Source organism: Lepus europaeus, chromosome 12 (genome assembly GCF_033115175.1).
Source record: "Lepus europaeus isolate LE1 chromosome 12, mLepTim1.pri, whole genome shotgun sequence".
In the NCBI taxonomy this organism is placed as follows: domain Eukaryota; kingdom Metazoa; phylum Chordata; class Mammalia; order Lagomorpha; family Leporidae; genus Lepus; species Lepus europaeus.
The window spans coordinates 27,033,295-27,059,318 of NC_084838.1; the positions used below are offsets into that span (position 1 = coordinate 27,033,295).

The 26,024-nt window shown below is 42.7% G+C and overlaps 1 protein-coding gene across 5 annotated transcripts in view; it reads right to left on the reverse strand.

The window, feature by feature from the left end:
- ZNF462 (zinc finger protein 462) overlaps positions 1-26,024 on the reverse strand; it is a 154,219-nt gene that overhangs the window by 55,874 nt on the left and 72,321 nt on the right. For all 5 annotated transcript variants that reach the window (XM_062207806.1, XM_062207808.1, XM_062207807.1 and 2 more), the window contains exons 6-7: positions 24,178-24,296; positions 21,102-21,293 (exon numbers count right to left, since the gene is read on the reverse strand). In XM_062207806.1, the coding sequence (XP_062063790.1) occupies positions 21,102-21,293; positions 24,178-24,296 (311 nt within the window). The remainder of the gene's footprint in view (positions 1-21,101; positions 21,294-24,177; positions 24,297-26,024) is intronic.

A 26,024-nucleotide genomic window follows, 5' to 3' on the forward strand; every position in this document is an offset into this window, starting at 1 on the left:
CCAGGAGTAGATAGTCACAAATTACTTTCAGGTACTCAGAACCCCACTTTTGCTGTATAAACTGTTTGCCAACATTTCTTGCATCAGGAATGCACTCCAGATATGCAATGTGCAGACTGTTCGTTTTGCATAAGGATTTGCGGTGGCTCTGAAAAGTAGAGATGGCTTCATGTTACCCCAGACAGCCAATGGAGAAATAGGAACATAACCCGGGGCTCCTGCATGCCCCAGTTACAGAAACATGTTCTTTATCTGCCAGTCATTAGCAAATATCGTAGGTACTCCTTCTGCACCCGATGGTATTTGCAACTCAAAAGTGTGTGTTTTTAAAAATCTTCCTTAAATAGACTGAAAATTCCTAGGGAAACGAATGTGTGGTGGTGAAACCTTTTTCTAATTTTTTTTTGGAGGAAACTCTGGGTGGCATCTGCCATTGTTAATTGGGAAGCTCTTACAATACCAAATGCATAATTCACCTGTGACTTTTGAATTGTATGATGAGGAAGCAGCATTTCCTGCTGTTTGGTTAGATCGCATAGATGTCTTTACCACACTGAAAAATCCAACAAAAAGGGTTGAGCACAAAAGCCTCTTTATATAAATGACTTGGCCTCGACCATGGAGAGCTTTCGAACAACCTTGGATGGTATTTAGAGCTCTTGGGCCATGGGCAAGGCCACGGCGCTTCCTTCTCAAGACCTGCCTGGGGGGAAGATGCCTACTGACTTCAAGGAGCTGGTCACGATATATGGCTGGCTCTGAACAGGGCTGTAAGAGCCTGGCGAGGGAACCACTGTGGAGATTTCTTAAAAGATTAGATAATCAGGAGGAAAGAACATATCTGGGTATAAGGATATATATTTAGACACACAGAGCTCTAAGTGATGATATGGAAATCAGGTGAGAAAGGGGACAGTTGATCAAGAACAGCAATGAGCAGCCATGCTTCAAAGCAGAGAGCTATTCTAAAATTGTCCCTGAGTGGGAATCTCTGAACCAACAAACCCAGTGGGTTTCTTACCCTTTTCTCTTTTATTTTCACCTATTCCCCGGTAGTGTAAGAAAATCTTGGCTCTGAGTTAAGCTGTATTTTTAATCACCATTAAAGCAGTAGGCTCTTCCCTTAGGATAGCTCCCCCACCTACTCCAAACTCCCCCACAGGAACACTGTTCAGTGGTGCTGGGCTCAGGCGCAGGGTGTAAGCTGTCAAGGTGTCAGGTAGTGAGATCCAAGTTCACCTTTCACTGTCTTAGCCGGCTCTATGTCTAGCAACCGTGCCAGGTGCTTTTTACAAAGTCTCTGGTTGATCTCTACCAAGACCTCAGGGAATGGGGATTAATGTTCCCCATTTTACAGATGGGGAAACTGATGAGGGAAATGGAAAACAGACAGCTTTCCAGTTCTGCAGGGCATTCTGATGAGGCTCCCAACAGCCCGGCAGAGACTCTCAACCAAGCAGAGCTCCAGTTCCTCATTTGTGAAATGGAGAAGGTGACACTGGCAACCCCAAAGGTGGGGTGAGGAGATGATAGGAGACCAGCATGTGAAGCAGAGCACCTGCCTCGCAGACAGGATTTTAAGATTTTAATTATTTATTGGAGAGGCAGAATTACAGAGAAAGGGAGAGACAGAGAAAAACATCTTCCATCTGCTAGTTCACTTCTCAAATGGTTGCAGTGGCTGGAGCTAGGCTGGTCAGGAGCCAGGTACCAGGAGCCAAGAGCTTCTAGGTCTCCCATGCAGGTGCAAGGACCCAAAGGTTTGGGCTATCTTCTACTGCTTTGCCAGGCCACAGCAGAGAGCTGGATGGGACTAAAATTGGTACCCATATGGGATGCTGGCACTGCAGGTGGAGGCTTAGCCACAGGGTTCAATCATCTTTTTTCTTTTTTTAAGATTTATTTTATTTATTTGAAAGACAAAGTTACAGAGAGAGGTAGAGACAGAAAGGTCTTCTATCTGCTGGTTCACTCCACAGATGGCCACAACGGCTGGAGCTACGCTGATCCGGAGCCAGGAGCTTCTTCTGGGTCTCCCACGCAGGTGCAGGGGCCCAAAGATACTTGGACCATCTTCTACTGCTATCCCAGGCCATAACAGAGAGCTGAAGCGCCCGGCCCATTCGGACGACTGGAGACTGGACATTTTGCTCAAGAGAAAGGCGGTGAGGAGTGTGGTCAGGCTGCCGCCCAGGCATGGCGAGGTTTATGGGCAGAGGGCGATTGGAGACGCATAAGAAGCTGCTGGTGGTGGACCAGGTGGTGGCCTTCTTGGGGGGGCTGGACCTTGCCTACGGGCGCTGGGACGACGTGCACTATAGACTGCACACCATCCGGGAGAGCCGCCACTTCCTCTACATTGAGGTCTGCCTGGGGCGAGGTGGAGGATGTGCCGGGAGAGGGACTTGGGATGTCAGTGGGACCGCTCACCCGGGGCTGGCCTCAGCCCCCCAGCAATGAAAGTCTATATCGTATAAACTCTGTGCAGAACTACAGTGTTTATGGAGTTTCTACAGATGAAACAATCGGGTCTCCTTAACTGAAGTGCACAGTTAAGTGGAATGGGGACCTCTCACGCTGCTGGAAACACATGGAAAACTCATCCCAGCTCTAGGTGCCCAGCAGATGCTCGGCAGTTACTTTTTGAATGCTTGATTCTGGGCAGAGCCAGCATGGCGACTTCTGGCAGCAACCAGCCAGCTGATTTTGTAGCTGGAGATGGCTGAAGCGTCGAGGGCACTGACTGTGGGGCCTGGATTCAGCTCACAGGCAAGGCTCGGCCTGAATAATGATTCACCCCCATTTGGTTAGGTAACAATGCACACAGAATGGTCACAAATCAACAACTTGCCACAAAAAGGCCTGTCAGAGCAAATGTAATCCCCAAGCTGTGGACGCTTTCCTGGCAGCTGTTCTGGGGTCAATTTTCTTTTTAATTTTTTTCAAGATCACCTGCAACTTCGAGCAAGTTCTTGGTATCCATCTTACAGATATGGTCTTAATCACTGCTATCATCAGTGTGGCCCTCCCAACCACCCTACCTCACCTACCAGCCCCTGTCATCATCTTCCTTCTTTTGAGAACACTCGCCACCTCATCTCTAGTCAATAGGTATTGGCTGATGGTTTAGTTCTCCCTGGTACCTATGAGGGATTTTGTCACCAACCTCTAGGCTTACATGGATTTCTATTTTCTTCTTCTTCTTTTTTCTTTAAAAGATTTACTTATTTATTTGAAAGGCATACTTACAGAGAGACGGACAGAGAGAGCGAACGAGAGAGAGAGAGATCTTCTATCCACTGGTTTACTCCCCAAATGGCTGCCATAGCCAGAGGTAGGCCAGGCCAAAGCCAGGAACCAGGAGCTTCATCTGTGATCTCCCACATTGGTGTAGGAGCCCAAGTCCTTGAGCCCATCTTTTGCTATTTTCCCAGGAGCATTAGCAGGGATCTGGATTGGACGTGGATCAGCCAAGACTCGAAATAGCACCTTTATGGGATGTTGGCATCACAAATAGCAGCTTACTCTGCTACGCCACAATGCTGGCCCATGGTTTTATTTTGTGAGTGATGGGGGCATCGCAGCTTCTTTGGAAACCTCTAGCTCGGTTGAGCACAGGACATGGATTAGAGTGTTTACCCATTATTCAACTTGAGAAACCCAACAGTCTACATCAACAGCCAGCCCTATCTTTTTACACCAATACACGTATGCAATAAATGGAAGGACAAAAAAGAAAGGAAATTCTAGGAAGAAGACATGGCGGGGCCACCGATGCGAATAGCAGGAGTGTTTTAAAAGCAGGCACTCAGCACGGCCGTAGCTGGTATGCACGAGGGAAGATGTGGTAAGGAATGATACCAGAAAGAAGTGGAAGGCCAATGTAACAGCCTTCTAGGGGAGCCTGGAAGATCCTGAAGGCTAAGCAGAAAGGCACTGCAGGCTTGTAAGGGGACAGTGAAACTGGGACCTCACATTTTTACCTTTCTGTGTCTATACACTGTGCCTACAGCTCTGACCTACCGGCTCTCAGATAAAGGATTGTGAAAAATTCAACTAGCAGTACTTTTCCTTACTAACAAAGGACTATCATCAGCCATCCATGATTCCTTAATTTGATTTGCTTATGGCCTTGTCTAAATACTGGTGCAGTTTGTGGATTCAAAAGGCTTCCATAGCTTAGGCAGCTCATGTCAACAGCCTTGGGTGATCACTGATGTCATATATAAGAGTGTTGATTGTTAAATTAACAAGAGTCACTGTGCACTAACTTCCCATGAAGGACTCCCGTCCTCAAAGAGTTGTATTATAACTATGTCTAAATGCTTCCAAAAGGTGTATCATTCTTGGGTGCTTCGTTAAAGTTAATTAAGCCTCCAAAAAAAAAAGATGCAATGACTTTGAACAGCCCTTATCTTGACTGTTGAGGAAAACTTTTTTTTTCTACCATGCAAACACTGAACTCTTAGTGTAGAGTTGGTCTTCTATGTATGAAGTTAATTAAAAATGGATCTTGTAGATAATGGGGTCTTGTATGTATAAAGTTAATAAAAAATGGATCCTGTGGAAAATGGGACTGGGAATGGTAGAGGGAGGAGGAGGAGTGGTGGGAAGAATCACCATATTCCTAAAGTTGTACTTATGAAATGCATGAGGTCTGTATTCCTTAAATAAAAGTTTTCTTGTGGGAGAGAATACAAAATAAAATAAATAAAGTTGTATTTATGAAAAAAAGCATTATCTTTTCAGCTCTGGATTTTAATAGGGTACAGGAATTGTTCATCTGAAATTCAGTTCCTATTGTTTCTATGAATACACCATACTCACATGCAGAATACTGAACCCAGTCCTACCTATGGGCAGGAAAGAAAGACACTCAGCGGATGCTAATGTTTGAAGATTTGGCTTCGTGGTGGCCAATGTTGTGGCGCAGCAGGTTAGGCCACAACTAGTGACACTGGCATCCCATAATGGAGTGCTAGTTTGAATCCCAACTTCTCTGCTTGCAATTCTGCTCCCTGCTAATGAATGTGGGAAAGTGTAAAAGATGGCCTGAGCACTTGGGCCCCTACTACCTACATGGGTAGTATAACCCAAATGGAGTTCCAGGTACCCGTGTTCCACCTGGCCCAGTCCCAGACCCCGCCCTCTCCTTCTTTATGTTACTCAGCCTTTCAAAAAATAAATTAAAAAAAAAAAAAAGGCTCCCCAACTGATTCAGACATTTAAATCTCAAAGTCATAAGTTAATAGCACCAAAGAGGATAGTGGCTTGATCTATTTGAAGGTGGAGCCTCTGGAAATTGATTGAATTAGACTAGGTTGCGAGGATGAGTCTCTATGAAGGAATCATGGCGACACAGGACAAGTGTGCTCCCTGCCCTTGCTTCCTGGCTCACCATGCAATCCTTCCTCCACACACCTTATGCCATTTACCACCATCATCAGGCACCAGATCACTGGGGCTGCCAGATCTTGGATTGTGAACCTCCAAAACTGTGAATTGAAATATACTTTCTTCCTTTATCAGCAGTTTCTCTCAGCTGTTTTTCATAGTGACAAAAAAGCTGACTAATACAGTAGGCTACATTTTTTGCTTGCTGCCAAAACAAGCAAAAACATAAGGAAGCACAGGAGACCAAGGGGTAAATTCGCACACTGTAAACTATTAAATGTTGTCATCAGCCAAGACCCATTGGTCTGTTTCCCAAGTAGTAACTCTCAGTAACATTCAAAATGTTTCTAGAGCTGCAGCTTTAACATCCATGTGTCAAGCCAAAGTCACTTGATACATATTTCTTTGACTCTACATTCACCTCAATGGTCAGGTATTATTTTATTATTTCATAAAGATACAATATTCTGGCTTCATTAGCTTTTTATAAATAGTTTGTTTATTGGTAATACTTGCTTTAGCTACAAGATGTTAGACATTTGACAGATACAAAGATAATCAGATGTCACCTATCAAGAACTCTCGGGTTGTTAGGAGAGATCACTAGCATACATTGCAAAGTGAGTGAGTGCTCCAGGAACTGAATGGATACCCACAGGAGCACATTACCTATTGTCAGCAGAGTGGTGGGCTCTGAAGTCAGAAAAAATTCAAATCTTGCCTTACTATTTTAAATGACTGTAATGGCCATTACACAACACAACTAGCTTTCACCTTTTTACAACTAACTTTCATTTCACACTTATAGGACCTCTACTTTGGGAAGTGGCCCTGTGCCCGGTGTTCAGAATACAGAAAATAGTCATATTATAGAGTTGGCAGAATGGACCCCATGTCCCCAAGAGAGGGAGGCCACAGCACAGTGCAACTGTAGAGGGAGGAGAGGTGACTCTCATCTGGGGCCACCATGGAAGTAAAGGACTTTGCAAATGGTTTTGAAAGATGAGCAGCATCTGGGCATGTGGGGATGGAGGAAAAAGGAGGCAGCAGGGACAAAGGCCAAAGGCAGCGGAGAGAGGGGCATATTCCAAAACATGGGAGGGAGGCGGCAGCTGACAGGAAGAGAAAGGGTTGGGAATGAGCTGGAGACCATTGAGTGGGACTTTCTCAACCTCACAAGAATGCTGGATATGGTAATGACGTAGGTAAAAGATGAGAATGGAGGAGGATGAAGTGAGAAGAATCAAGTAGATGTGAGCAACAGGATGGAGCAGGCAATGGACTGGCTGATGGCAATGGGTCCAAGAAGACCAGAAGATGCAAAGGATTCCAGCTGACAGCTCCTGCAGAGGGACCCGTGTGGCAGGAAGCTACTGAGTTTTGTTTTAGAAGCTTTACTTCTAAAGGCTGAGTGAGGCCTCCAGGTGGATAAAGCAAGGATCAGAAGCAACAGTCTGGGGCTGAAACAGAGAGGGGAGCGTTTAGGTGGCATTAAAGCCCCGGGAGGTAATTCCATGGGTTTGTGAAGGGGGTAGGAGAAGGCAGAGAGGCCTCAGCATCACACCCAGGTACCTGTGACAGCAGCAACGAGGAGAAGTGGGAAAAGGGAGGCATTATCAGAGAGGTGGGAGGAGAGCCTGAAACAGACAGCAGGACCAAACCACGGGAGGAGAATTTCCCTGGGAGGAAGGTCAGCAGTTTTAAATGCCACAGACAAAAAAAGAAGGATGAGGCAAGAGCAGAGGCCATGGGCTTGTTTGTCTGGGATCACTGATGACCCCTGCGAAAGCCATTAGGGAGAGGGAGGAAAAGGAGGCAGCAGCAGGTGTCAACAGCAAGGAGTGACTCTTTCACGGAGAAAATGTCACTGGAGCTGGCCAATCAGAGATCACTTCAGGAGGGAGTTTCAATACGGAGTACAGATACCAGCAGGTCAGGGTAAGAGAGCGAGCGGCAAGGAAGGAGAATATTGGGAATATCGATTCTTTCATGAGATTTGGAGGATAAGGCTGCAACAGCTGGAATAAAATCACTGAAGGCCTTACCTAAGAATGGATTTAATATTAAAAACTCAGAGTACTTGCCTGGTGCTCTGATGGACACCTCTTTCAGACTTTCCAGGGGGGGGGGGGGGAAATGACACCTTTAAGAATGAGGTTTAGAGAAGCACTGTGACACTGCAGAGAGAGCTTAGGAGTTGGGCTAACGGCACCCTCACCCCAACTCTGCCAGGGCTCACCTGTAAAACAAGCACACCACTGAGCTTCCTCAGCCTATCCTTCCTGAAACAGAAGAGCCGGTCAGGGAAGTTCCTGTCTCAGGTGACAATTGTGTGTAGGAAATGAAGTGATCTGTAAAGTGTTCAGTCCATAGATACACACTAAATGATAGTTAGCATTAATTAAAATGATGTGCCGATTAATGCCAATAATAGCGATAATGTTGTCTGGCATGGGGACTTACCAGCCGGCTAGGACACCGAGTGCTAAGGAATTTCTTGTATGTGGGTGGTTGCAATTAAGCCCTGAAGTCAAGCAAGTTCATATCAACAGCGCTGCTGATGAAGCAAACTCACCAAACACTGAAAGATTCTGGACTTCCAAGCAGGCTCATGAGTAAGGGAACTTTGTTCAGCTTCTGATGCTACACAGGAACTGTTTCCCCCTTTTCCATTAAAAAAAAAGTCCACACCATTCCCTGCCTGATGACAAATTATTATAAATTGACAAATTTTCTTCTACCATACTACTTTAATATCATCAAATATTTCTATGGTAAGTTAGACTATGACAGCATTTCCACATATTATACCATTTGATTCTTGAAGTAGCCCCATTATTGTTTTACATCATAGGAAATCGAAGCTCCCGGAGGGTGAATGACCTACACAAGGGCAACCGGACCTCTGCCTCAGGCTGCACGTCTTGTTAACCATGTGAGAATGGGACTTCCCACACTTGAGCCTGCAGGAGCGCTCAAGATGGACCCCACGCTCAGGAGTCTGACATCCCCATGGTGACCTGAACACCAGTCAGTAGATAAGCTACAAAAGAGCATCTGTCCCTGATTTTCACTAGGCTCCAGTTGGGTGGAAAATGATCTCTCCTGGCATTGGCTCAATCAAAATGAACCTGGTGTGATACATAGCAACAGTGTGACTCCAAAATTCCACGAGGGGTGGGGAAAAAAAAAACCCTGAAGTTCCATGGAACATTTGGATGTTTCTCCTCACTGAAGCTCTGGTAACCAGGAATGCCTGGGGTGGAACTTGGATAGCCTTGGGTGCAATCAAATGTTCCCAACCCGTGGCTATCAATAATCTTCATGGCCCTTCTGAATCCAGTGAGTCCAGGGGCATGACGAGAGCTACTCCATCTGGTCTGCAAGGAGGGTGCGGCTCTGAGCTTGGGTTCAGCACTTCCTTAAAAGTTGCTTTATGTGGCCAGCTGAAGTAGAGTCACCTCCTTTTATTGGGATGATGGTGATTGGTAGAAAATCAGCCACCAATGTGTACAGCGTATTAGTTTACAGAGTTTCTTTCTCATGCAGGATTTTTGCTTTCTCTCACTTAAAAAATAATAATAAAGAAGAATTTAAACCTGCCCTCAACTTGCACAGAATCACCACTTCTCTATCCTGTAGATCTAAAACCCTCTTCTGCTTGGGCAACACAAGATGGGTGACATCTCCGTGTTCAACATCCTCTTTAGGCATATTGCGATGTCAAAAATACTCCCAGATTTTTGAATGGGATGAAATGCAGTGAAAAGTACTGTAAACCTTTTTGTTAAGCTACAGGGATAGAGGTGCATAATAATGATGTCATTCAAACAGTAACTTTAAAATTATTATTTTAGGAACAGGTATTTAGCGTAGTGGTTAAGATACCACCTGGGATGGCTGCATGCCATATCAGAGTGCTTGGCTCTGTTCGACATCCCAGTGTCTTGGAATGCACACCCTGGAAGGCAGCAGATAGTAATGGCTCAAGTACTTGGGTAGGTACCACCTACATGGGAGACCTGGATTGAGTTCTAGGCTCCTGGCTTTGGTCTGTTCCAGCTTTGGCTACTGTGAGAATTTCACAAAATTTCACAAGTGAAGCAGTGGATAGAAGATCTCTCTCTGACTGTCTCTGTCTCTTTCTCTGTCTCCCTGGCTTTCAAATAAAATGAAATAAATATACAATTTTTAAACTGCTATTTTTAAGAGAGAAAAAAAAGATCATTCTATTCTTTTATTTCAGCCCTTTTCAATTCAAACCTTTAAAGGGTTAGTGTCTTCCAGACCATCATTACAAAGATAACAAAACCGAGTTGCAAAAGCATATTGTAGACATACTTGCAAAAATGATCTTATTTTATTGTTACCATAACAATATATGGAATTTACTGATTTTAATGTGTTAATTGGGAATTTCACTTACATTTCACTGTCTGCCTGTGGTTCAGTTATCATGATTATTGTGTTTTTTCTAAAAGATATATTAGTAGCATTATTCTAGCTTGCATGCAAGGTAGATAAGGATTTCTTCATTTTTCCTTCTCTGCATTCCTAATTAAAAACTTACCCATGGGCAAAATTTTAAAATACTGTAAAATCAGAGTAATAATAAAATCACAACTCACAAGTACAATAATTTGTGATTGCTACAGCTATTAACTATACAGCTGCTCACTGCATTTGCTTTGGAACAGGCAAGACAGAGTAGCTATTTGCAAACTTCTAGAACATTGCTATTTCTGTCTCTTTCACTCAAGAAAATACCTCAGAATACTTATGGGTAAATTGATGTTATATAGGGATAATTTTTTTTTCAAAAATTTATCTATCTGAGAGGCAGAGTGGCAGAGAGAGAAAGAGAGAGAGACAGAGAAGTATCTTCCATCCACCAGCTCACTCCCCAAATGCCCACAACAGTCAGGGCTGGGCCAAGCCACAGCTGAGAGCCAGGAACTCCATCCAGGTCTCTCATGTGGGTGGCAGGAAACCAAGTACCTGGGCCATCATCCACTACCTCCGAGGCATATAAGCAAGGAGCTGGGACTTGAACCAACACTCTTTTATGGGATGTGGGGTCCCCAGATGGCAGCTTAACTTACTATGCCACATCACCCACCCCTCAATTTATTTTGAAAAGTAAACTGGCTTTGTGATTCACAAAGATAATCTTGGAAACATAGGGAAAGACTGAAATTAGAGACAGGAAGACTGGCTAGCATCAGAGGAAGTGAGAGAACGAGTTATTCAGCAAGCAGTCTAACAGTCAGAAATCAGAAGACAAGAGAGCCAGAGAAACCAGGATGGACAAAACCCTTCAAAAATGGCTAATCCCACGGAAGTGGTTGGGCGGGGAAGGAAAGACCTACACAGCTGTGGTCAGAAAAATCTAAGAATGTGAGAAGCTGTCGACGCACTGTCATGGTGAATTCAGCTACGGACGGGCGGCTGGAGTTCAGTCAAAAAGGAGACACATCTCCTTAGCACAGGAGACCAAAGTGACTGCTGAGTTATCACCATGAAAGTCCAGCACAGCGAGATTCCAGAGCATGATGGTTCCAGCAAGAACAGCAAGGCAGGCTGTGGGCCTGGCACCAAGCTCATAGAGAAAGCACGAACATTCCAGAAGGTAAGAAAGTAAACAGAGAGCTGGCATTTGAAAGGGGACCATTAAATGAAGGAAGCAGAAATGTTCGCAAGAGGTAGCAGGAAGTCAGGCACACATCCACTCCTCTTCTGGGATACTCAGAGGAAAGGAATGAATTACTTTGGAGGCACAAGGTTAAAAGGGATACGGTAGAGTCGTTGGGGTGGAAGGTAGATGTTAACGGGAGGTAGAAGGGGTGATCAGTGACGTGCTGTGGGACAGCACATCTTGGTGTACATGCAGCCAGGTTCCCTGGATCCTGCACAGTCCTTGACCTCAGCGAGGGCCCAGTTTGGCTGGGGAGACACACACAGTACCTGATCAGTACAAGCTAATTGGGCAAGCCTAGCAACTTAGCAAGTCAAGCAACAGAAATGAATACAGGGATCAGAAGACACCCAATGTGCTTTAAGACTTAAGTATTCCATTTATTATTTCAAGAGGAATCTTTTTGTTTGCTTGAGATTATAGACCTTTATGTAGTGTGTCAAGTAGTAGGGATCTTATCAACTGACAATGAATCCATGTAAAAGAAAAATTGTTTTTATAGTATGGACCTTCTTTTGTAGAATAAAAAAATAAAGATAACAAAACAACCTGTGTTTGTCTACTCATTGAACAGATATCTAGATGACTCTACAGCAAGCTGCTCATAGAGATTATTCTGGTGAAGAGAGGCTAGCATTATGGGTGCCCTTACATTTCCCATATTGCTTGCAAGCTATTCTTTTATCATGAGTATGTATTACTTATGTAGTCAGAAGGAAAAACAAAGCTCTTGATGACTGCTAACCAGGTTATTTTTAATGTATATTCTTACAGATCTACAAATGTCAGTTTAATGCATGGATAATTCCAAAGTACCCTGCTTCTTCCAGAAGGGAAAGACACCTTGCTGTCTTCCCCGTTTAATCTATTTCTTAATAAATCCAAAGTCCTCTTCCCAGTGCTAAGTAGCCATATCTGGCACCACTAACCTCACCACTAACCTCCCACTAACCTCACCACACATCTTCCACTCTAGTGAGTCTTGTCTCCTGACTGTCCCCACGATCCTTTCATCTGTGTGTCTGTTCACTTCTGATACTTCCTCCCCCTAGATGGGCCTTCCTTTTGCCTGTATAAATCTACTCACCCTTCAAGGCCCAGGTGAGTCCCACCTGTTCCACACGGTCTTCCATGCCTCATCAATTCCTTCTCCTCTCCACAGTTTTAGTCTTTAAAAGCCAGAGGCATCATTTCTCACTCCATTATATTCCTTTTACCTTAACACTTTCTGTATATCTATTAAGCTCTAGATATATATAAAAAAATTACAGCATCTTTAATTTCCTTTAGAAGATTCTGGAGCCCCCCAATCCAGAAGTGGCTGTAGGCCTCAACCACTCTGGATCATTCCTAGCATGCTTATGTTTGCTGCTGGGCTTCAGTGAGATATAAAGGTTAAGGGAACAGGCTCGGGATTCAGACAAACTGGGACATGAAATTCAGCTTCACTGCACACACATTCTGAGACTTTCGGACTCATCACCTTACTGCTCAGGTCCTGGTTTCCTTCTCTATAAAGACGAATCCCTCATATACCTGATTCATGAGACATCCAGGGTAGTCCAGTAAAGTCCGTAAAAATACTTTTTATGGAAAAATTATGCATGAATTTCAGAATACCTGGCACCAAAATTATTTCTTAATTCTATTTCTCCACAAACTTTCTGATGCATCTCCATATTAAAAGATTTAAGACAGAGACCAGGAGAAGCACCTGGCTCCTGGCTTCGGATCTGTGCAATGAGCCGGCCGCAGCGGCCATTGGAGGGTGAACCAACGGCAAAAAGGAAGACCTTTCTCTCTGTCTCTCTCTCACTATCCACTCTGTCTGTCCAATAAAAAAAATAAAAAAATAAAAATAAAAATAAAAGATTTAAGACCATCAGCAAAACTTGTTAAATAAAAATGATATTTTTAATAACTAAGGGAATTAAAAAAGAAGACATTCCGGACCCTTATGTAAACTACAGTGAATGACTTTCAAATTGGTCCAGGGGAAAAAATAACTAACAATGCTAAAAATCAAGAACCGGATTAAGGGTTTAGAAGGTCCTGTATCACTAGACATGGCTATCATTGCAGCTTTGGTGGAGGACTCTCAACATGTGAAAATAGAAGATGACATAAGGAGACTGACTTGTGCGAGTCATCTAAGAATATTCTGTGTCCCCGAGGAAGCTGAAGAACCCAGCCCTGGAATGACTTCTCCAAGAGCAGTGCACTGGTAATGAAACTCTAGCTGAGTCCTGCACCCAGCCAAACACCTCCTTTGGGTTGAGCTCGCTGACTCTGAAACTGCTTGCAAGGTAGAAGAGCCTCCCATTGCAGGACAGAGCCCTTCCTGGCCACCAACAGCAAGGGACCAAATCCAATAAACAGCAAGCAGCTCCTCCTCTGGACATGCTAGCCTCTCAGGTCATGCTTTTTCTCACCGATTTTTGTTTCAACACCACCACTCAGACTTTTCTGTAGAGTACTATTAGGATCATGAATGAGTTAACAAGAACACACGTGTAGCATTTGGAATTGCCTTACTGGGCCATGCCCTCAAAACTCAGAGTTTACTTTTTAAAAACAAATGTTTCTAAAACATGACTTCTGTCATTGAATCCTCATCTCTGCATTAAAAAAAAAAATCCTGTCCATAACCCATCTTTCCCAGGACATACCCTGCTCTCCCAGGATCTCTTACCTATGAATCATGGCTCACTCATGTTACTCCTCCCAACTCCAATACTCTTCCTCCTGCCTGGGTAAAATTTTCTCATGCAGAACAGTATTCAAAAAAGAGCATAGGACCAATGACTCATAAGATGTCTCGGGACAGTTGGAGGGATTTTTGTCTCAAATAAAATCAGGCTCAAATACCTCAGTTCCAGGGAAAGACAACTTCACGTGGGCAATGAGGAGACAAGAGAAAAGTCCTTTCTTTTCCAGAATTGAGATTAATTAGTCTTTTTAGATGATGTGGCTAATAATCAGAAATATGTTCTGCCAAAGAGAGGAAGAAGGATTTTTTTCTCTTCTAGGCACTTCTCAGAGTTGAGCTTGTGGAGGACTGAAGGTAATCTCCAAGCAGTTCACCAAGAGATGCAAAAGCCAGATGTGGCATACTGAAGGAAGCCCTGGTGTTGCTAGAAACCAGCTCTGGATAAGTTTGGTAGTAAATGCTTGTATTTCTGATGACCAAGTATTTTTGTTGGCATGGGAAGACGGAGATGGCTTAGTTGACTAAGTTCCCAGGACATGCAAAACCTACACTTGAAATGTGTTTTCATCCTTGGCATACACAACTGTGGCTAATTCACAAAGTCCCATAGATCCCAGGCAGGTTTCTTAGGAAGGGTCTATCACATGATCTCTGCTGTTGGGGTGGTGGTAATTTTGGAGGATTCCTATTAGTCATGGAGGCCAAGTTCTAATGTCCATCTCCAGGTATGAAATAGATCATCCAGAGCCTATCATGCAGACCTCTAGGTCTTTTCACTGGAAATGTTTTTCTTTAGAATAAGCATTAAAATAAACTCGAGATCACATTTTGAATGCTGATGTCAAAAAGGGAGGTTAGTAGTGTCTGGTCAGATAATTTTGAGACCAGCAGAACCTATTAAAAATTATGGTTAAGTCATTAAAATTATGCCTTATATCCCATGTGCTATAAATGATGTAAATCTTTGTACTTTACAATTATTCACTTGAGAGTCTCCATTTCATTATTGTCATTTTTAAAGAAACCACCTCTTTTTTCTTTCACCCCAAGAGAAATCTGATTGCAATTGGAACCTGCGTGGAAGGTCTGATGCCCTAGCAACTAATTGGATCCTCTTAAAGGTTGAATTTTATGTCTGACCTATTTAGAGATCTGAAAAGCTTCTCTTCGAAAAGCTGGCATCTCAGATCTTAATTTTTAAGTGTCAAGTATTGCTGCAGTCAAGGTTAAATGAGTTGGTAGTTTAGAGCTAGGCTCTACACAATTCTTACAGAAGATTTTCCTTTTAAGTTTCAATGTAATTCACACATTAATATTTTTAAAGCTCTACTTTTAACCTTATATTTCATATATGAAGCAAAGGTTATATTTAGGTCAAGTGACAAGTTTAACTGACATTTAGGAATAGTCCATATGTTAAATATAAAGGTCTAGAATGTCATTTATTAAATATTAGATTAATTTTATAGTTATTGTTGTGATTTTTACCCCATCATCTATGGCATGGACCAGTGAAGTACTATCCTCAGGCCAAACCTTGTTTGCCCACTGTCTTTCCACATAAAGTTTTATTGGCACACAGCCATGACTACTTGTTTACGGACCAGCTGCATTCACATTACAAAGGCAAGAGTTGGGTAGTTGTGACGGAGACTGCATGACTCACAAAGCTGAAAATATTTTCTACTGGGCCCTTTACAGAAAAGGTTTGACAACCCTGGACTTATGGTTTGGAGAAACTGACCAACACAAATTGCACAAAATGAGTCTCTTCTAAGCAATATAATGTCTTATGTTAAAAACCTGGTGGGAACAATTTTTAGGAAGACTAGAAAGCCCTACTTACTGATGAGTTTTGTGGGCTAGTTTCACTCGGTAGTTTCTGTCACCCTGGATTTAACCTCACCAAACACTGTGTTCTTCTGCTATGGACACAAAGAATGAAACAGCTCACTCCAGGGTCAATGATGGTGTCCATTTGCTCCAAGAAGCAGCTTGGCTAGCAGATGACCGTGCTACTCCTAATGCCCACCTCTCCTGGTCCACCACACTTTCTGTCTCCCTCTGAGGGTTGGAAGGGCTTACATCCTGTCTCAACCTTCTGTTTCCCACTCCCACAAAAGGACTCACTCTGCAGGAAGCAATGATAACATAGAAAATACTCTGTCAAGGAAGATCTTTTTTGTCTCGGCAGAATAATTGCATCAGAAAGCGTCGGTGAAGACAGTCCCTAAGGTTTCAACTTCAGACTGTTTATCTTTTGAAACTTGCTTCTTAAACAGAGCTGAAAGAAATGTGTCCTTGTATAACTTGGTTTTGTGGGATTAGACATGCTCAGAGACTCAATACAATGAACTGAATTGAAAATTGTGATGCCTCCTAGAAATCACTGGTTGGTCAAAAGAACAGAGTATTTTATCGGGCAGAGTTGGGTTATGACAGACTGTATGACTCAGAAAGCTGGAAATACCTTCTATTTGGCCCTTGACAGAAAACACCTGTCCCCATTGGAAAAGTAGGGGACAGAACCAAGAGCATGTCTACAAGTCCAAACAGAACAGTAAGCTGATAAATGATATCAGAGCAATCAAAATACATCTATTAACCAGAATACACTTGAAGTCACTAAAAATCTGTCCTGAAAGAGAAACTCACAGATTCAGAGAGAAGCAGCCTGGGAAGAAATCCTCTCATCTCCCAGCAGAGCTTATTTAAAGCAGAGGAAGTACAAATGAAGCCAGGTGCTACAGAGAAGGTAGGAAACATCAACTTGGACTTGTTGGCGAGGCCATTCTGCAACGGGCAAGGCAAGACTAAATGGTCAATGGAGAATGAACGAACATAATGCAGAGGGCATCAACTTGGACATGATACACAATTGAGTGCCTGTGGTGTCTTGAGAAATGCTAAAAATAGCATTGATTATCAAATACTGTTCTAGAGTTTACAACGGAGAGATATAACAAAATATTTCATTGAAAAAAAGTCACATAGTTTCTTACAACATTTTTCTATTAACTCATAATATAAAAGACTTCTCTGTTGGCTAGACTCTTCTAGCATTCTTTGTGTTTTCTCTGGGTCATTAACTAGAGCACGGGCAAAAAAATGAACTAATTATACAAGTATTACCCCCATCCACTTTATTCATTTGCCCCTGGTTTTACTGTTCGACTTCTGCTTTCACCTTAAATGTATCATAGTAAGCTATTTCCTACAGCAGGTAGTGTTATACAACATAACTGGATAGATAGAAAAAAATAATCTATTCATTGGGGAAAATTTGAGGGAGGAAAAAGATGGACTGTCACCACTAGTTTGACTTCTTATAAGGGAAATAGCTGAATTTTAAATTGCATATCCAATGCCCCTGCATCTCAGACCTAAACAAATCTCTTAGCTAAGCTATGTCCCTGTTTCTTTGTTATTTTATAGCTGTGTGTATTTTTGCTGTACTGAAAGCAGAGACTTAGAAACAGCCTGATAAAAGCCAGCCCTATATTTTATATGGCAAGAGAAGGAACACAGTAAACACAAACACAGCAGAGCACTTCCCTTTGTTGACAACCTTATTGTTTCTCCTTAATGCATTGTTTAGAATAGCAATTTCATGTCATTTCCCATTATCCTATACACAAAACCAGTACCATACAGCCATTGGTTTTCTTTCCAGCAACTGATCGTGGAGAATATAGAGAGAATTTGTGTGCTGGTGAAACATGTCAAGACTGACAGCTCAGAGCCCAGGAGTTTGTTTAAGCACAGAACAGGTGTGTGGCCTGGCAGCTGGGGCGAACTCTCCCCTCCACCTTCTCATTTCTGCTTTCTTGGCTTCCCTCTGGGTTGGGAGGGAGAGCTGCTTAGGAAGAACCTCCTTTTTTCAGGCGGTTTCCCTCTGCCAGAGAAGACTGGCTCGCTCTCAAGACGGCAAGCATTTGACCACTGCAAATAGCAGCGAGCATGTCAACTCGTTTTATCCACATCCCTCACCAGGGAATCAGAACGCCAAAGACACACTGGTGATTTCCCTGGTTTTATGGATTTCGACTCCCCCCCAGGCCTGCAACACATTTTTGGTTTGTGTGTTCACAGTGTCCTGGCATCTGTAGTGTGGGAAACCTTCACTGGGAGCCAATAGCCCCACAGCTTCTCCCTATTAAAATGTGCAATTGGATTTCACATGTGTGTTTCAAACACCATTCAAAGCATGATTTACAAGCTACTGTCTAGCCCCACAGCTGTTTTTCTCTCCTCCAGACTTAGCTGTTTCTAGGAATCCACCATCCAGTTTCCCAGCAAATGGTCTTCCTACTGTGGGCCCCCTCAGTCATTCTTGGCCATGCAAAGGCTGTGCAAGCCCTATAGTGAGAATTCAAGGAAAATACTTATCGAAGGAACAAGCTATGAATTATTCTTTCCACATAATTAATCATGCAGGAGAATAGCCGATCGGATGCCTTCTTTCTGTTTACCACACCTTCTACCTCGTATTTTTGTTGTCGAATTAAACTAATCACCGCCAGTCCTTTGATATAGGTTATATATGTACATCAAAACCAGCACAGGTCCTGCGATTTTTTGTGTGCAGGCCTCAATAAATAGTCACCATCCAGAGCTTTCACAGTTACTGTGTTCTTTCTTAAGAAGGATGAAAAAACTCACTGCAAAAACGCTGCAAATTATCTTCGTGGGGCCGAGCAAACACAGAGTGAGTGTGTTATTCAGTGCATTACTAAATATCATGTTGTCATGTTGCTGTGACCACCCTTTCCCTTCCTCACAGTCCTGCTTCCAAGAATCTAAAACCATCCCCTAAAAAGGTAAGGCTTCGGGTTCAGGGGTTGTTGCAAGCTCAAATGCATGTCCTCATAATGTCTTCTACACATTTAATTTTAAGCTGCTGGAGGGCCCAAGCAGTACTGACTTCCTTTCAGATTCTTCTGTGCACAGTCCAGCTGTTGGCAGAGAATCCATGCCTAGGAAGATGACTGACCTCAACTCTCCTTGGCCTTGCAGATCTGGTCTATGGGATTCCCTTGTCTGTGACCGAGACCCCCATTTCAAGGAAGAAAGACAAAGGAGAAAGGACATGTGGCATCAAGAGAAATGTCCCAGGAAAAGTCTTTGCTAGGAATAGAGTTTGGATGATCAGTTTCATCCAAACAGCTCAACAGGTGTAGCTTCCATTTCAAAAAAAAGCAACAGGGACTGGCAGTGCGGCATAGTAGGCTAATCCTCTACCTGCAGAGCCCGCATCCCATATGGGCGCCAGTCTGTGTCCCAGCTGCCTCTCCTCTGATCCAGCTCTCTGCTGTTGGCCTGGGAAAGCAGTAGAAGATGGCCCTAGTGCTTGGGCCCTGCACACACACACACCTGGGAGACCCAGAAGAAGCTCTTGACTCTTGGCTTTGGATCGGCCCCGCTCTAACCATTGCAGGCATTTGGGGAGTGAACCAGCAGATGGAAGACCTTCCTCTCTCTCTCTCTCTCAAACTCAACCTCTCAAATAAATAAAATCTTTTAAAAAAATCAATGAACTAAAAATCATGTTAATAGAGATCTTACAATTTGGGTAAAACTCGATTTTGCCCTCTGGTTGCAATGTACCAAGGCCTCCAGTGAACAGAATCTCAAGGTGCTAAGAGGACATGTGTTTTGAGCCTTTTCCCCTCACCTATATTGTAAATGACTACTCAACAGTTGAGATCACGTGCTCACTTCACTACCAGTCATAGCCATCATAACAAGCCTTCCGTGTTAAGTACAAATCCTTTAAGATGGGGTTACCAGTTGGGAACTAGGAGGTTTAGCACAGTGTTTACTGATTTGCAAAGGAAAAGCCACCAAGTTCTGTAACTCAACAAGCCAGGTTTTTTTCTCAGGACTTACAACCCTTCTATTTCCTCCTATAGATGTCTGCTCACGGGCCTAACAAATAAAGATGGCCTCTCTGCTGCTCTTTCGGTAGTCTGAGAATTAGACCACTTTTGACAAATTAAGCCGCTACATGTTCAGGTTATCCAAAAAGTCTCTTGTCTTAAACGCTTAATAACAACCCAAAATTCACACTTGATATAAACGGTCCCAAAGAATTGCCAGAATTTCCAATTGAAAGGTGAAAATCACAGCAATAAAATGACCACTAAGAAATATCTAGTATGTGTCAGATGGTATAGTAGAGTCCTGATCTGTGTACTTTTCCTCATTAATCTCTCAAGGTCATGGGCTGAGGCAGGTCTCATTAACCAATTTGACACATGGGTTCTAAGAAGCCAAGAAAGTCCAGGGGAACCCACCAACACTGAGAGAAGTAAGACTCAAATCCAGGCTTCGTTCCATCCATGCCTGTTGCCTAAGCTCCTCATAAGAATGTAATAGTAGACCACGAGAGACAGCTGGTTCCCTGACCTGAGAAGTATTTCCTGACCCAGGGAAGTATTTAAGCTAGTGGCAGTGAATTGGATACTAGAAGGGGTTCAAGCATTAGTGAGGGTTGGAGGACAACAGTGCCAAGGTATTGGATACCTTGAATCTACCAAGAATCTACAGACTTCCTCCACTTCTCTCGCAAGTATCTAATTCTGCGGTCATCCAAGGTCAGTTGAGTATCCAAATCAGGCCCATTCCCGGGTCTGATCCAAACAAGAAACTCTCCCTTTTGTCACTACACCAAACCTGAAGGCTCCAAGGCTGGCCTCTCTGTCTCTCCTAAAGCTTTGGTCATATTACCAGTGAGCAGACCCTCTCCAAGGCTTCCAGTATCTCTTCTCAAGATCCAAATCTGGGCACTTAATTCTTTTCCCAGTCAATGCTTCCTGAACATCCTTGGGCTATAAGAAACGACCACATTACCTCTAAGGTATTATGTGACCCACTCAGACAAACTTGCTGCACCCATTCATCCTTCCCATTCCTAGTCTGAATTTTGTGTAGTTAATTTACATATCTTGATCAGAGAAGATCAAGACAGGATGCAGAAATACAGAAATCTCCCCGGTATTCTGTTGCTTTCTTGCTTAAGTCCACAGTGAAAGTATCCAAAATGGATGTATCCTGAAGAAGATGCTCTTTGCACAAGTAACCCTTACACAAGTATTGACTGACATTTTTTATCACAATACCACACACTCACTTCCCCTTCCAACTCCATTTCTATATTGTTTCAACTTTTTCTCATTTCTTCCTTCATTTGAACCATTATGCATACACATAAAAATGTCCTCTAGGAAAGAATGATTGATAATTCATGCCAGCCTCTCTCAACCGGAAGTGGTTAACGCTGGCCCAGAAGCCTCTTCTTACCATTGGAGTCTTCCACTTCTTCAGTGGGGGCAGCTTTCTGGGAGGAGTGGTGGGCGTGTGAGGAGAGGAGACTGACAATCCGTGGCCTAGGGAGGGTCAAGGCTTTTCCATGGACTTTGAGGGAGTGTTCCTTCAACTGGCTGATTGTCATGGTGGAGAATGAGCACCAAGAACACTTGTAGGCATGTTCACCTGGAACAAGTGGGAGGGGACAGATCAGGAACAACAAGGGAGAAAGCAGAAGGCAGGGTTAATTCACTCAAGTGTCACAGTCTATGAGCCCTCACCTGACCATTCCCACAACCTCAGTGCTCCTTTAGGATTGCAGCTCTTCCCCAAAGGCTCCATAGTCCAGTCACTTGGTCCCTTCTGAGTCTCATATTCTACGTATAGGGGTGAGGCTATGGGCTGATTCTCCAACAGGATGGAAACTCAACCATCTACCATATCTCCTTCTGAAAGGTTTTCCAATCCCTTTGATCCTCTCCACACTAGAAGTGATCATGTCAGTTTTTACTCAAGGTTGCTTTGTTTCCAACCACAGAAAATAACATGCTTAATTCTTAACTAGAAGATCTATTAGCAGCTTTTCAAGCACAAAGTCACTCTTTTAAAGCTCTTTTATGGTATTCTCAATCTTTATTTCCTTGTTAACAATGTAACTCCTCATCCCACACATCCTCTATACATGTATTTCTTTTTCTGATGAGTTCACAAACCTAAGCATAAAACTCCATTTCTCTTCCTAATTAGTGCATGGTGAGTCATTTCTCTAGTAGAGTTCAACCCATAGATATACAAACTTGCATGTGTGTGTGTGTGGGAGGGGTAAGTGTGTGTGTATGTCCGTCATTCTTCAATAAAGAGTATATTAAGAAAAAAATAGGTATTTTTCTTTCAATTAAGTTATGCCACTGAAATACAGCATAGATCGTCACGATCAAATTAATAGCATGATTTACTTTTGCTATAAGACAGCTTTTAAAAGTTAATTACATATTAAGAAGGATGTGAAATGTGCATGTTTATGTTTTTAGGTAGATATGCACTAGTATGATTAATTCAGAAAGCAATTTTGCTTCTTATAGACTTAAAAATGCTCATGCCTGCAACCCAATAATTCCACTTCTGCAAGTCTCTATAAAGGAAACATCCTTTAGTACTCAGAAAGCTTTATTTTGAAATATACATTATTTATGCCTGAAAAATGTATGAAACATATCTTAATTTCTAACCACAGTAAATGCAAGCATATCCTCTTGATGAACTATCATTCCATTAAAATAAATTCCTGAAGAGTTTATAATAACATAGAGTACAAAAAATAAATACAAAGGCAAAATATATTTGATATCATCATCATCACAAGTGTTAAAAAGAATTATAGAGAAAATGGTTGCGAGGAACGAGTCACAATGACAGACAGAGCTGGTGGTCTACTGATTAACAGTAAGAGAAACGAGCCAGAATGTAAATCCCTGGCCCTGAGACTGCGACTTTCTTGCCTCTGTGAAAATTACTCAACTGTGAGCTCAGCATCCAATTTTGCAATTACACCTTCTTCTCACCACGGATGACCCCTAGAGCCTGCATCCCTAGGAAAGTCTTGATGAGAGCAGAATTATACAATCATTATACAGTACCAAGCAGAACAGAAGTTCAAGGACGACAGAGAATCCAAACAAGAACACCAGTAAGTTGTCTCCTCGACCATCACCTAGCTGGTAGGCAATCATGCTGGGCAGTGAACAGAGGTATTTACTAATGTAAAACATCCTATGTTGTATTTAATACCACTGCTCTCTTTGTTCTATTTTTCATTTTTTTTTTAAATGCAAGCTTGGCTACAACGAACCTTGCTGGACGGTTTTGAGTTATACAACCTGAGAATGCGAATCCAGATGATTTGGTTCATCCATACTACTTTTTACCCTTTAAAATAGAATACAACAATCCATCTAGAACAGATAAGATGAGTCAAAAGTCTTTTAAAGTCCTTCCCATGGGCCAAATCATTCACACCCTCCCAACTGGTAAAGTGCTTTGGACAGGGCCGAGGCCTGTGGGAAAAACTCGCCAGGATGCTGTCCCAGTGGAATAATTTACAATATACACAGGTTAGAAAAGAGTAGTTTAAAACTCTGAAGCCACTTACTTCAGGTACTTGAGAAATTTCCTGGAGATATAAAAATACGAACAAATAATAGAAAAAAGCCCATAGAGCTAATCTCCCTATCCCACCTCCAACCCCCAGTGTGGTTTAGGGCATCTGGAAGGCTTGGCTGTTTTACTGGATTAAGTCAATTTAACAGACCCAACACTCAGGAGATAGTAAAGAGACATGGTCCTATTTGCACAGGGCATGAGGAGATGACAAAAGTGAAGGACCCAGGTTCTAGGGAGATTTTTTACAACATGTTCAAAGTGTTGTCAAGTGTCATACAAAGCACAGGGAAGATATACATCACCTATCCTTTAGAATTGTCATGAAGATGGACTAGGATGAAGAATATAATATGCTTGGTGCTTAATGCAGAGCCTGGGAGGTAAGGGATGGTTGTAAGCGCAGCACAAAAGATGGAACAACAGAGCGATAGAGACCAGCACAGCCCTCCCCGTACTCTCTCGACTCAAAGTTATTTCTCAGCTGGTGCATGGAAATGCATCTGAGCACATCTATGAGAAATCTCCCAAATCTTGAGTTGTCTTTGTCTTTTCAAACTTTTTAAAGTTTGTAACTTTATTGAGTTGGAAATTATCTTTACTATACATAATTATCCACAGTTCCATTAGCAAGGCTAGAGAAATTAATTTTCTTTAAAAAAAGTTTAATTTTAACTTATTTGTAGCATGAATTAGCCATGACAGCGGTGATATGGCTTGTATTCTTCTGGAATTAGGTGAGTTTCCTTAATTTTTCTTTATTTTCTTCTTTACTAGATAACAATAAAATTGAACATCTCAACCATCTTATTCTCCTATGTCATGCAACAGACTGAAATTTGTACCCAGTAAAGACCATCAGATCTCAAACTCGGAGTGCTAAAGAACTTGTGCATCACAGATTCCAACTCACCGGCATGAGCTTTGAGTATATGCGTTTTCAGCCGGCTATTGTATGAGGACTTGAAGGAGCAGAGTTTGCATCGGAATGGTTTATGGTGTCCATGGTGGGTTTGCATATGGCGATCCAAACTTGATGCAGAAGGAAGAAAAGGAAAACACAAAATTAAAAGTTGCATGCAACATTTTCTCATTGCTCTTTCCCAGGAATCCCACTTCTAAGCTGTTCAGAGTTCTTTTGTTTACTTTCCAATAATGGCACTTACCAAATAATAAACAAAGAAATTGGCAAGAGTTTTTGGACTTATACTAAGAAGAGGAGAAGCTAAAAGAAGAGATCTTTTTGGATGGAGAAATATGACAATGCTAATAGGTCACGGAAGATTTATTTTTCCTTCTCCACAGCATGGATAACTGGAAGAGTATACAAAAGACAAGGTAATATATGAGGGAATTCAAATTTTGTGTCAAGGCAGTGAGAATCCATCCCTACGAATTAGACCTCTAAATTATCCCGAAAAAGAATGGGAATTTGACAGATTTAGTAATTTTAGAGGCCAAGTTTCTATTGAGATTTTAATTCTACTTTCGTCCTGTACCGTTCAGGTGGCCGCCCTCCTTGCAGTGGGCTTATTCCAGAGTCACTGTTAACACAGAGGCCCCACATAAGAGTGTTGGAAGGAGTCACATGATCAAAAGGCTGAGGAACACAGCCATGTTTTTATCTATCAGTCTTCCAAAAGCAACTTATTAGACTATTTCATTGCAATGAATCCACAGTACTTCATACCAAGTATTAGTCTAAACACAATTAATTTACAAAACAAGTGGTGAGGAAGCATTCTCATTTGTATCAGTATCCCAGAAAACTGATTCCATGCTAAAAGATTCACATGGGAATGGTACTGCTTACCATTTAAACAGGATGCTCACCTGAGCTCCCACACAGTCTTCGAGAGCCTCCGGACATCTCTCCGTGTCTCTAGCTATCTCAAACTAACCTGTGCTAAACAAACTGACCTGTTTTTCCTACAAAACAAAAATATTTTCTTCATCTCCTGGTTTCTATAACTGGCATTATTATTCTCCCAAATGGTACCATTCAACCAAGCTGAAAATACAGATCCCATTTGTATTTTACTTTGCCATTCATAGATTAAGTCAATTTTTGTCATGTAGATCTATTCTCTCAACCATTAGCTAACTGCTTAGTTCAGCTTCTTTTTCCTTTTTTTTTTTTCCTTTTAAGATGTATTTATTTATTTGAAGGCAGAGTTACAGAGAGAGAGGGAGAAACAGAGAACTCTTCCATCTACTGGTTCACTCCCCAGATGGCCTCATTGGCTGAGACTGGGCCAGGCCGAAGCCAGGAGCCAGTTGCCTTATCTGGGTCTCCCACATGGGTAAAAGGGCCCAAACACTTGGGCTATCTTCTGCTGCTTTCCCAGGCCCATTGGCAGGGAGCTGATCCAAGTACAGCAGCCAGGACTTGAACCAGCACCCATACGGGAGGCCAGCACAACAAGTAGCTGGCCTTTATCACTGCTTCTTCTTCTTCTTCTTTTTTTTTTTTTTTGACAGAGAGAGTGGACAGTGTGAGAGAGACAGAGAGAAAGGTCTTCCTTTGCCATTGGTTCACCCTCCAATGGTCGCCGTGGCCGATGTGCTGCGGCCAGTGCACCGCGCTGATCTGAAGGCAGGAGCCAGGTACTTATCCTGGTCTCCCATGGGGTGCAGGGCCCAAGCACTTAAGCCATCCTCCACTGCACTCCCGGGCCACAGCAGAGAGCTGGCCTGGAAGAGGGGCAACCGGGACAGAATCTGGCACCCCGACTGGGACTAGAACTCGGTGTGCCGGCG